A 12,593-nucleotide genomic window follows, 5' to 3' on the forward strand; every position below is an offset into this window, starting at 1 on the left:
TGGCATTATGAATATTGCTGATACTGTTCTTTAGGGAGCATGTGTGTGTTTTAGTGAACTTACACCACTGCACATTTTTTCCTTTCTTCAAACTTCTCTTGATGTTGTCATAAACCCATTGCATTCTGTTTGCTTTGACAAAGAATTATAAATGAAGGCTTCCCAGGGAGATTGAGAGTTTGAGTCAGGCTCAAGAGTCCCTTATCCATATTGAAAAGTAATGGATGACAATTATGAGACTTTCACGACCACTAAGCCATAAATTATGTCAGGTACTTCCAACCTATCTTCACTTTCTGATCAATATCTGATTTTCAAGTCCTGATCTCTGTACTTTCAATCACATCTTGATTATTTGACATTGATTCCTAATTGCCTCTCTGTGTTTGAGATTTAACTGGTACTATTAATGTTAGACTACATCATGACTCCAATTAACCCCAGCACAATGACTCAAAAAGGAAAGCACAGGCCTCTTTGCCTGGCAGAAAATACATCTGTATTTTGCTCTACTGGCACCACTAAAGTGAGAGCTTTTTGCCTAGAAATCCAGAATAATAGATGAATCCCCAGGTCCTCATCCATTTATAAATCAATGTATTTTATTAGGTGTATCATTCATAAGGAATTTATGTCATTAGACAACTAAACAAGTATGAATATTATTAACTCGAATCCTATAAATTTTATGTTCTTAGATCTCTTAGCTTTAGTTCCACGCAGTAATTGAGTTAAAAAAAAAAGTGACTTGTGAATTTATTTTCATCACCTTGTTAGGTCAAACAAATAAACAAAAGGATTTTACCACTTCATCTGAGAACTAATAGGAAAGCACACATAGCTGCTTGCCACAGAGCTGTTTAGAAAGCATTTCATATGAAATGAAGAATATTTTATACTGCATTCAAAGCTCATCAAATATTTTTTCACAGATCTATGTTCTTAAAAGAAATCTAATTTATATTTTCTCCTTTGAACTTTTATATTTGAAATTGTTGGCAAATATGATACTCAGAAATGAAACCCTGCTTTCAAAATACAGCATGTGCTTTCTCTGCCCTGTAGCAATAGCATCCCTGTCTATTAATTGGTTACATCAGAACTTCACTGTGCTCCATAGTTCGGATAAGTGTGTGATACAGGCACACCCTGCAACTATTCTGTGGTTAAGTAGATTCTAGAAAATACTGGGTTAAGCCAAATTCATTTTTTTAACACTGACTCTTTAGTAACTTCATATGTATTGTGGATATCTCAAAGGGATGCAATGATGAAGAATTTTCAAATATTTTTAATTGCATAATTTTCTGAAAAGTAAAACTTGTGGGATAATTTTCAAGAATAAAATACTATACACAATAGCAAGATAAATCATAACAACTTTGAAGCCCTCACTGATATCTATGAAGGAATTTACATCCATATATAAATCCATGAACTGCCTACCCTACCAAAAATTGGCAGAAGCGCTGACCTTTTCTATAAGTAACTGACACAATGTCTGAATTTAATATCTTACTGAAAAAGGGACTTTTCTGCACACTGAAGGGACAAATGGAAGTTAGAAAATCTAGGTTTGAATTCTGAGCCTGCCATTTGTCAGATGATTTACCTTGAATAAGTTACCTTAACTTTATAATTAAGATAATCATAATGAAATGCAACTTGAAGTTTGTATTAGATGTAAAAATGGGTAAAATATTTAACACAGTCCCCAACATAATATTACCTGTATATGATAATTTCTAATGGGTACAAAGTAATTCATAATTTAAATAGGAACGGTGATCATATTTACTGATTTCTCCAAGCTTTTTTAAACATGTTTATAAACATCTTCTCCTGTGAACCACCATTCCTACTCTTCAGGCCATGTGCCAGGAAATTCTTCTGTGTACCTTTTCTCATTTCATTTCTCTTACCTGCACAATTTTTATTCTTTCCCCATTTATCTAATGTGTTCCCATTCTACAATCCATTTTTCTAGTGGCTTTTTCTCTAGGATGATTTATCTAACTACCTTGAAATATTTTTACTTTCCTTTTGCTGGCACCTAATGGCTCTCTTATCTATACAATTTATTCCTCAGGCACTGTATTATTATTTATATTTTTCTATGCAAGTTTTCTATTTTCGACTAGATTAAAAGGTCCTTAGAAGGAACAACTCTGTCTTAAATCAGGGTATTTTCTTTTAAATGATACTTTTTAAATAAGCATTTGTTGATTTTGTTAATTACAGAGGGCTGTGGCTGAAAGCTAAACTCACCATTCATTATGTAAAAAGAACCGTCAGTAGATACATGGTACTAACTACTACTGATCCTTGGTGGATAATCCTCATTGCACAAGGACTTTCTCTTGTGAGTGTTTTACATGCATATTCAGGAATGCTGAAGGGCTAGCTAATACCTGATCCACTTTCTGGTGTGAGGAGGGTAAAAAGCCACTTAGTATTCAGCTCCGGTTCTAATCCATGTTTCCATCAGCTGATTTCTGCACTTTTTGGGGAAAAAAAAAACAAACCATAAGTAGAGCTAGAGGATGGCTAATGTTGGGTCCTCCTAAGACCCAAGAAACTCCAAACTCAAATTGTTGCACTAAATTATTAGAAACAGAATCCTGATGATTGAAAAGTCTACTTTGCAATCATTGAACAAATAAAGTCTTTCTCCTTTTGTTTTGCTTTCTCTCCCAAACATGTATTCAAATTTATCTACTGTGTCAATAGTGAAAAAATACCTAAAGAGAAAATCCTGGGGAAAAAAATTCTCAACTTCATTTACTATATCAAAATTGGTTTTAGGTAGATGCTGAAAAATAATCTTAGGAAAGAGAATACCATTCAAAGCAGGATATGAATTAAAGTCCTGACAATCAACAGTGATTATATCTAGATAGTTTTTCAGAATTCTATAGGAAAAAAAGTTTTTTCCTAACTTAGGTTCTTACGGTATTATCTCTCCCTATCTTTCTTGTTCCACACTCCCTTTTCTTTAAATCATGTAACTGTTGATTCTTTCTAGCATCCACATGAATCATTTTCTCTCTCCAAAATATTTCCATTTCCTCTGATTGTATGTTTAATTCAGTAGTTCTCATTCCTCACTGTGTACATGACTGGCTACATAATCTTCATTCTCAATGTAAAATGAAAATGACAATCTCTGATTTAAGAATTAAGAATTTTAAAGAGCACCAGCAGAGAAGTAACCCTAGCATAGGCTCCTCAAAGCCTTGGTCCCTGTGCCACTACCTGTGTCACACACCCATGAAGCCGGCCCAACTGTACATTACAAACATCTAGGAAAGTTTTTTGTTTGGTTGATTTGTTTTTTTAAAAATATTTATTTATTTTTAGAGAGAGAGGAAGGGAGGAAGGAAGAGAGGGAGACAAACATCAATGTGTGGTTGCTTCTCACACGCCCCCTACTGGGGACCTGGCCCACATTCCAGGTGGGTGCCCTGACTGGGAATTGAACCCCTGACCCTTTGGTTTGCAGGCAGACATTCAATCCACTGAGCCACACCAGCCAAGGCTAGAAAGGTTTTTAAAAGTAATGATGCCTGAACAACCTAGATGAATGAGTCTCAATTACTAGACTATAATCTTTGAAGGTGGAGGCCAGGCATCAGTATTATAATCTTAATTGTAAAATAATTAATTTAATTTAATGGACATCTGGGACTGAGAACTGAACTCAGATGCTATTTCCTTGTGATTTCTCATTGTACTTATTCATTTAATTTCTGTCTCTCTCATACATTGTAATGCTCCTTGAGAGTGGGCATTATGTCCTATTAGTCTTCTCATCTTTATGACATAGAGCAATGCCTAGAACATTGTAGGCATCTACAACTGGTTATTGAGTGAATGAGTGAATGGAGATATTACTGAGACCTGTTTATTCAGTTTATAGAGAATAATCAAAGAGAAAATAAAGTAAAGGCAGACATTGCATAATAATTTAAAGATAAAAAGAGAAAACATGGTTTTAGAAGAGAGTGGAATAAAGTAAAATAAGAAGAGGCTTGAGAAATTATATCTAAATATTAATTTTCTTATTGAACAAGATGTTGACCACACAATAGCTTCAGAAACTTTGGTGTCAGGGTAATACTGGCCTCATAAATAAATTAGGAAGTATTCCCTCATCTGTTATTTTTTGGAGGAGTTTGAGAAGAATCAGTGCCTAGTCTTTGTTAAATGTTGATAGAACTCACCAGGGAAGTCATTGGTTCTGGGCCTTTTTTTGCAGGGGAGGGTGTAGGTTTTAGATTATATTTTAATCTCTTTGCTGAAGTTCTATTCAGATATTCTATTTCTTCTTGAGTCAGTTTTGGTAGTTGTATCTTTCTAGGAATTTGTCCATTTCACCTGGACTATCTAACTTGTTGGTGTACCAATTGTCTCTATAACTCTCCTACACATCTATTTTTTTTCTCTAAGATTAATTTCAATAGTCCCTTCGTTCACTTGAGACTTCTCTATGATTTTTCTTTTTCTTCTTTTCTTTTCTTTTTTGGTTGGTCTAGCTAAAGATTTGTCAGTTTTGTTGATCTTTTCAAAGAACCAACTTTTGGCCCCAACTGGTGTGGCTCAGTTGGTTGGGCATAATCCCACACACACCAAAAGATTGCCATTTGATTTTCAGTCAGGGCACATGCTCAGGTTGGGGCATGTACAGAACACAACTGATCAATGTTTCTTTCTTTCTCTCCCTCACTTTCTCTCTCGCTTCCCCCCTCTCAAAAATCAAAAATAAAATTAAAGTAAAATGAAAAATAATGAATTTTTGCTTCCTTTGATTCTCTCTACTATTATTCTCTCTATATATAGATATAGATGATACTGATAGATAGAGATATAGAGATATATGAGAGGGAACCAAAAAATGGAATTTACTTACAAAAATTTACATATTTATTCTTACATATTCAAACTTCAGTCACCTTCAAAGTGCTCTCCATTTGATGGAACACACCTATCAAGACATTTTTTTCCATTACTCAGGACAGGTTTTAAACTAGTTGATTTTGATGCCCTTTTTTTGTTTCTACCGTTTTTTGTCTCACCTCTTTGACATCAAACGTTTCCCTTTGAGGACTTTGTTCATCTGGGGAAACAAAAACAGTTGCTTAAGGCGAAATAGGGTGAATAGGGACTGTGGGGAAGGGGGGTCACGCTCTTTTGGTCAAAAACTGCTGAATACTCAGAGCAGCATTGTGTGGGCAGGAATGCTCGCAAATCACCCCTCATAAAGTGAACAAATGAGTAAAAAGAGTCTTCCAAAAAATTCCACTGAAGCCCAAACGCAGCTTCTCACAACGTCAGCTAGCACACTGATACAGATGGGTTCCTAGAACACTCACCTAGCAGGAGAAGCCTGTACCACAAGGGGCACGCACTCCATAAGATAACTTTGTTTTTTGGTGGGGACCCTTTATTCATATAAACACACACACACACTGTAATCATTTTTTACAGGTTTGTATTTAGTTTGATCTTATTTTTCTAGATTTTAAGGTATAAATTTAGGTTATTGATTTGATATCTTTCTTCTTTTTAATGTAAGCATTTCTAATAATAAATTTTCTTCTGAGTACTGTTTCCCCTGTGTTCAACAAATTTTGACATGCCCTGCTTTTGTTTCCACTTACAGAAAGGTATTTCTAATTTCCCTTCTATATTCCTCTGTGGCCATTTGGTTAACTGTGTTATTCAATTGCCACATATATTTATGAATTTACCAAATTTATTTTTATTATCTATTTCCAATTTCATCACACAGTCAATACACAAAACTGCCTTTTTTGAGAATAAGCCCCTAGTTTCCTATGGTACTTACAACCTGTACCAGGAATGCAGTCTGCCCTCTTCAAGGCTGTTGCAGAACTGGGAAGTCGATGATAATAGTGACAGGGTAAATTGATATGCCACAGAGGTCTTCTAGCAAAAATCTGAAGGTTTTCTGTCCACAAATTATTCCCCTAGTTGTTGTAAGCAGTTCCTAAAAAATAGAGTTTTAAAAATTCTGGCAGTTTTTCCCAACTTATTCATTTCTTCTGTGTCTGCTTTTGTTCTGCAATAGCAGAGTTGAATGGTTGCAACTCTATTGTCCAAGGAGCTAAAATATTTAGTATTTAGTTTTTAAGAGAAATTTTCCCTGTGCTCTAGGAATCAGTATATTGAAAAATATTGTTTAATGAATGCATGCCAGTGTGCCTTGGTAGATAAATGGATGGATAAACAACAAAATATTTTACACTTATATTTTGGGATGAGGTTATCAAGTGTAAATATCTGTAAGTGTCTTGTTAAACAACATGTGAAAACTGAAAGTTGTACTCTCTTAAAGACCATAATAATTCATTCATCATTTTTGGAGTTGTCATTTTTATTTAGAGTTCACTATTTCATATAGGATTAGTGATGGCCAGTTAAAATCAAAATGTGCCATATGAAAACATGTTATTATTGGAGAGACATTTCTATTGTTATTATGAGCTGTTATTTTTTTTCTCTAGGTTACATGATACATTATGTGGTCGTATTCTATCCAAAAGTGTTGCTTATTAGAGCAGTGGGATAGGCCATGATCAGATAATTACAGTGAGTTGATAAGGTATTTGTTAAAGAAATATCCATCTTCTTAACATTGCTTTCGATGTGAATGTTCTTTTACCCTTAATCTCCCTTTTGAAAGCAGGCCTCTCCACTCTGTGCTCTCTCGAGCATCATAGGGCATGATATTTAGGTCTGTTTTATTTATTATTTGTTAACATTTCCTCATGTTAAAGTGTAAGTTCTATAGTTTTAAAGAGCTAACTCATCTTCTTGAAGAGGCAACTTGAGCAGCACAGTTGTCCTCGCGCTTCATGTTGTTCATTCGTCAGCCTTCTACTTCTAATCAGCTCACTTGCGCCAACTTGATCTTCACACTCTTTGAAACCCAAGTCCCTTTTTACTCTTTATCACTCAGTGCTGTCAGTGTGAGGATAGTGATAGGATATAAAGAGTATGTACATAAGATTTGGAAAGCGGAAAGCAATAAATGATTCTCAGGAAAATATAAATTGCTCAGTATTAAGTTTTAAAGCCCATAACTTCATTTTCATTGGGCCCATAGGGATGCTATTAAAAAAAGGTGTTTTTTTGTTTGGTTGGTTGGTTTATGTCAATACTATCTTCATTAAGGAAAAATTGAGTCCTTAACAATATAAATGCATAAAATATAAATACTTTAATACTGTTCTTAATTGAGGATATTACCCACAAGCAATTTGAGTTTCAGCTGGTTGCCACAAACTAATTTTTCTAAGTTTTCTGATCATAAGGGTAAATTCAGAACCAAACTGGGGCTAACCAAATACCCATTTCTGTTATTTCTGTTTCTCCAAATGAAAGATTTGAGGGCCACAGTGTTATAGGTCCTATGATTCACCAGAATGCTCTACAACAGATACACAGTTGGGTTTGTGTTTCTTAGAAATGTATTCTGAAGTGATATTCCATTCTAATAATTAATGAGACAGAGTAGCCATATAAATAATACAGGATTATATGAAATAGATAAGACTCTCAAATTCATCACTACATTGGGCATTCCATTAGAGCAGAAATTTTTAGGTATTGTTTTCTTTAGTTTTTCATTGTTATATATCTGAAGATTAAAAGAGTGCTGGTACATAACAGGAGCTCAACATATGCTTGAATAAATACATTAGTTTAGCTTTACTAATGCAGTAGCAAGAGATATTTTATAGATATCAATAAAATTAATTTGTATTTTATATCCTTTATATTAATATAAAAATAAAGATGTATTTTTATTTTTCACATATCAATACAATTATTTTATACTTTTATGTCCTTGCTTTTGAAAATCATGGGTAAGATGATATAGTTAAGGGTTAACATATGAAAAAGATAATTTAACTCTCTGTAGATATGGGCTGAGGGGTATATGAGTTACATACTTATAATCATAAAGTTTTATTACATTTAAATCAAACATTTTGTTCCCCTGAACCTTAAAACATATTTCACTTTTTTAGAACTTAATTTTAAGTTTATTCTGTGACAGCTCCCCATCTAATGCAGATAAAAAAAATATGAGTTATTGGGTTTTTTAAAACTAGGGTTGATAGTGGAAATGCTGACAAATCCTTATTACAGATGCCAGTGGAATAAAGTGCTTTTACCTCTAGCAAATGCTGATGTCGAGATTTAAGGCTGTATGAGAAAGACTGTATGAAGTTGCCCAGGAGAGTTTTATCATATTATTCACTGAACTCAATATGTGGTACAGTAATTGCTTCTGGTACAATTTTTCTTTTCTTACATGAGGTCGTTATTTATCCTTGTGCTGTGGGAAACAGAGTAAGAGAGTTGTCTGAAGGAGAGTCGTAGCTCCATGTAAACTACCTTGTGACACGGTGTAGCCGGAGATAGGAATCACAGCTGGGAAACTGGGTCGTACCTATCAGAATTAAGTATGGGAAGAATGATATTTGACACTGTGCAGTACCATAAATACTAAAAAGATGCACTCAGACCACATAATGTTTTTATGTGATACGAAAGCCTGTTTTGAAAATATGTATATCTAAAGACACTGTCTAATCTCACAGGGATCAACACATGTATTTGCCTGGGGCAGTTTTCTTACTAGGTTATAGGTGAAGAAAATCAAATTAATAGGTCAAATGTTGCTACTAAAAGCTAGATTAATGATATTTAAATAGCATAATAATTCTTGAAATTTTGCACCGCTTTTGTACCTAGTGCATACACATCCTTCTCATGCCTCGTGACTCTTCAGTAATCACAAGCTTTTATCATGCCCCCCCACCAGTGTTCAAATGAATATGTATGAGAAATATATCATAAATATTTTGGAACAGAAATTTAAAATAAAGTTAATGGTGATTTAACAGTGCAAACAGGGAAATAGGAACTTTTTTTAAGACACTTACATGTTACTACCTAATCTGAGGGATTTAAAATATGCTATTTTCACAGATTACTTACTTTTATGTTAAAATATGTATTTTTATTTGGAAAGAATATAAGTTATGATGTAAAAAGTGAATTTTCTGGATTATGTACTTACTTCTACAATGTTGTTTTGATTGCACTGTTTGCGTAAATGCAGAATGAAGTTTGCATGCGGTATAGATCAGTGGCTAATCCTAGTTGATTGAAAAAATAATAATAATAAATTCACACTGTACACATAAAGCCATTTAACGAACTGTGTGCAATTATGCATTCATGTGGCGTTAGGAAAAGATCACTGGGAATCATTTAATGTGGGCATTGTAATGTGATGGTCAGTGGGTTCCCGGTCTGACTCCCTGAATTGTGTGCTGCCTGTTAAACTTAGGTCAACTACTCAGTACCCTTGTCCTCACTTACTTCATCTGTAAAATAGAAATAATAATATTACTGACCACACATGGTTGTAATGAGGAATAAATAAATTAATCCAAGGAAAGCGCTCAGAATAGGACCTTTGGTAAGTGCTTGGTAAGTATTAGATGATGCTGTTAGTGCAGGAGCTTGGCAAATGGTTAATGTCTGTGACTTTTAAATTAAAAAGTATATACATTCATTTATCAGTCATAAAATGACTGAAATGAAAGTATGAGGTCCATAGGGTTCATCTATGGTACCAACATACTTCTTTTGATCTGCATTCCACCAGCCCTAAATTCTCAGTCTGTCTTCTCTTCAGCGGGTGAATATGGTGTGTTCTTCTCAATTCTCTAACCCTCTGCTCATGGGTTAGGGACCTGAGGATTTGTTACCATACTAGAACTGCACAGGGGAACCAACCTCTCATAATTTTTTTTCTTCAACTTTCCTCGTTTTCCCCAGTTGACCAGAGCAATACGATTCCATTTAATTCACTACACAGTCATTTTATTTGTAGCCTGCTATTTGCCTGGTGATGTCTTATACTATTGATGGATATTTAGGTAATTGTCTTGCCACATAGATTGTGCAAGTCTAGTTCAGAAGATATACATATAAATCTTACTATTCAATATGGTCATTATCATGGTAAAAGAATTAAAAAATTGCATGGGATAACCAGAAAAGGAGACGTGTGAATATGCCTGACATGTAGATGCTCAGCACAGGAAAGCTGTTTAGTGATAGTAATTCCTCTTTTCAATGTAACAAGGGCATTTAAACTGTGATCAGTGGAATCATGTTCACTTAAAAGACTGGATGAGACTGGGGAGAGCAGAGGAGAAATGGACACAATAACCCCAAAGGTGGGAGAGTACTGTGTCTGTCACATTTGTAGTACTCTGTGTACCTCTGGGGAGTAAAGTTCACAAATGATCACGCACACACAGAAGTTAGACAGGATCCTAACTGTTCTTTACCTTGGTTCTTTACCTTGTTCTTTACCTGGTAAACCGAAATATCTAGCTTTGGATTTAGTTACAGATTAATTTCTGATTTTTAGGTGTTTGGCATAATTGTATTTAAAAAGTCAGCATAGGTGGACTTTTTGCAAATGATCTGATGGTATAGAATGTAACATCAAATAGTAGGAAAAGTATGTATCCTAGAATTTAAATAACCTCAATTAAAATCTCTCATTTTCCTCTTTATAACTGTTCTTTATCTCTTCATAACCATATGACCTGAGAAAATTATTTAACCTTTATTGAAAAATGACCACTATAAATACAGTCCTAACCAGCATATTGGTATCTGTGTCTGAGTTATTTTTTGTTGTTGTTGTTTTTATTTTGCTTTTTAGTTTGCCTAAGCCCTTCACAGACGGCTATTATCCTCTTCCTGGATCAGTCTAGTGTCTATATTGGTCTCAGGGGTTTTGACTTCTGTGCCTTGGCCTGAAATGCCCTTCATTCAGATTTCCAATTGGCTAGACACCTTCCCTTTTTCAAAATTTTGCCTCATCTCTCATCTCCTCAGAAAATAACCACACATACTACTCAATTGTGTCTTACCCTGCCGGGCGTCTCCAGTTGTGTATCCTGTTGCCCTATTTTATGTTTCCACGCTGTTCTGACATCTAAGGTTGTGTGTTCTGTTCGTTTAGGCATCTATTATTGGTTTTCTTCTCTGTATCAGGAACTTCATGACTAGGATTTCTCTTTTATATAAGGGAGGCTGGCTCATAGTAGGTGGCCTATAAAATATGGTTGGATGAATGCAGTTATTCTTGATAAATGTTAGCTTTTTAAAATATATTCTAAAATTCACCACTACTTTTCCTCCTATAATTAATTATAGTAGTTGTAATTTTCATGGTGGTTAGAAAAAATGTAATAATGTATATCAAAAAATATGCTCCAGTTCTTAGTACATGGTAGGTAATTACACAATTACTATTATTTTATTCTTCCATCAATAAATCTCACTGTAACAGCACATGAGATATTGGTTAAATGGTATAAATCAAGTTGGGGTATTGTAATGATGGTGAAAGTATATTCGTATGTATTGTATATCTATATGTATCATATAGTATATAGTATGCCATATATAGATCATATATTATATGTGATATAAGCTATATAGTAAGGATATATAGTATCATGTTTGATTATATAGTCAAGGTGAAATTATAGTTAAGTATTCTTTTGTGTAGCACATATATTCCTGCATATCAGTCTTATCAGTATTTCAAACTATATTAATTACAATGAGAAAAAATACAATTGATTTATGTAATAAATTAAGGTGAAATTTCTAAGGCAAGCTATTATTCTAGTAGTAAGTTTCTTGATTAATTGATACCTCCTACCTTCATGTTCACCGTTTCCAGGAAGAACCCTATGTCCTGTTTAAGAAGTCTGACAAACCACTCTATGGGAATGATCGATTTGAGGGCTACTGCATTGACCTTCTCAGAGAGTTATCAACAATCCTTGGCTTTACCTATGAAATTAGACTTGTGGAGGATGGGAAATATGGAGCCCAGGATGATGCCAATGGACAGTGGAATGGAATGGTCCGTGAACTAATTGATCACGTAAGTCCCTTTTCTCATTATTTATTACTTTTGGTACATTGCCAAAATATTTACTTAAAATTTTTTTGATGGTCAAGGATTAAAAATGTCAAGCAGCAATAATATATTTTAATTATGTTTTCCTTCAATAATTTTGTTCAAAGCATATGTTATGTTTGCTATCAAATATAAAGAATCAAACAGAGATGCGTAGTTCTATGACAGGGAGATGTCTGGCTTAAATTAACTAGTTTTTAGTTATTTTGGTATCTTGAATATTAGTTCTGGATTTATAAAATAGAATTGGTTTTTCAACACTGAATTTTGTTTTCACCTTTATAATGCTAACTTTCTACTCAACAGAGAGAATGGGTTATACAAATCTAAATTTCATGATAAAAATTTCATGAAATTTATGCTAGAATAATTTTTTTATTTTTAGAGATAAGAGGAATCTACATGCAAAGAGCACAAGATAAGATAATATCTAATAATAAAGCAAGAATGTTAAGCATATTTAGTCAGGAGAATAGACATTTTATGTTTCTTAATTAAATAAACCTCAGCAAGGAGCTTCTTCTTTCCCAAGAAC

General features: G+C 34.0%; 1 protein-coding gene across 4 annotated transcripts in view; it reads left to right on the forward strand.

The window, feature by feature from the left end:
* GRIK2 (glutamate ionotropic receptor kainate type subunit 2) overlaps positions 1–12,593 on the forward strand; it is a 598,702-nt gene that overhangs the window by 405,877 nt on the left and 180,232 nt on the right. For all 4 annotated transcript variants that reach the window (XM_024551764.4, XM_053914034.2, XM_024551766.4 and 1 more), the window contains exon 10: positions 11,816–12,022. In XM_024551764.4, coding sequence (XP_024407532.1) covers positions 11,816–12,022 — 207 coding nt within the window. The remainder of the gene's footprint in view (positions 1–11,815; positions 12,023–12,593) is intronic.

Source organism: Desmodus rotundus, chromosome 11 (genome assembly GCF_022682495.2).
Source record: "Desmodus rotundus isolate HL8 chromosome 11, HLdesRot8A.1, whole genome shotgun sequence".
NCBI classification, from domain to species: domain Eukaryota; kingdom Metazoa; phylum Chordata; class Mammalia; order Chiroptera; family Phyllostomidae; genus Desmodus; species Desmodus rotundus.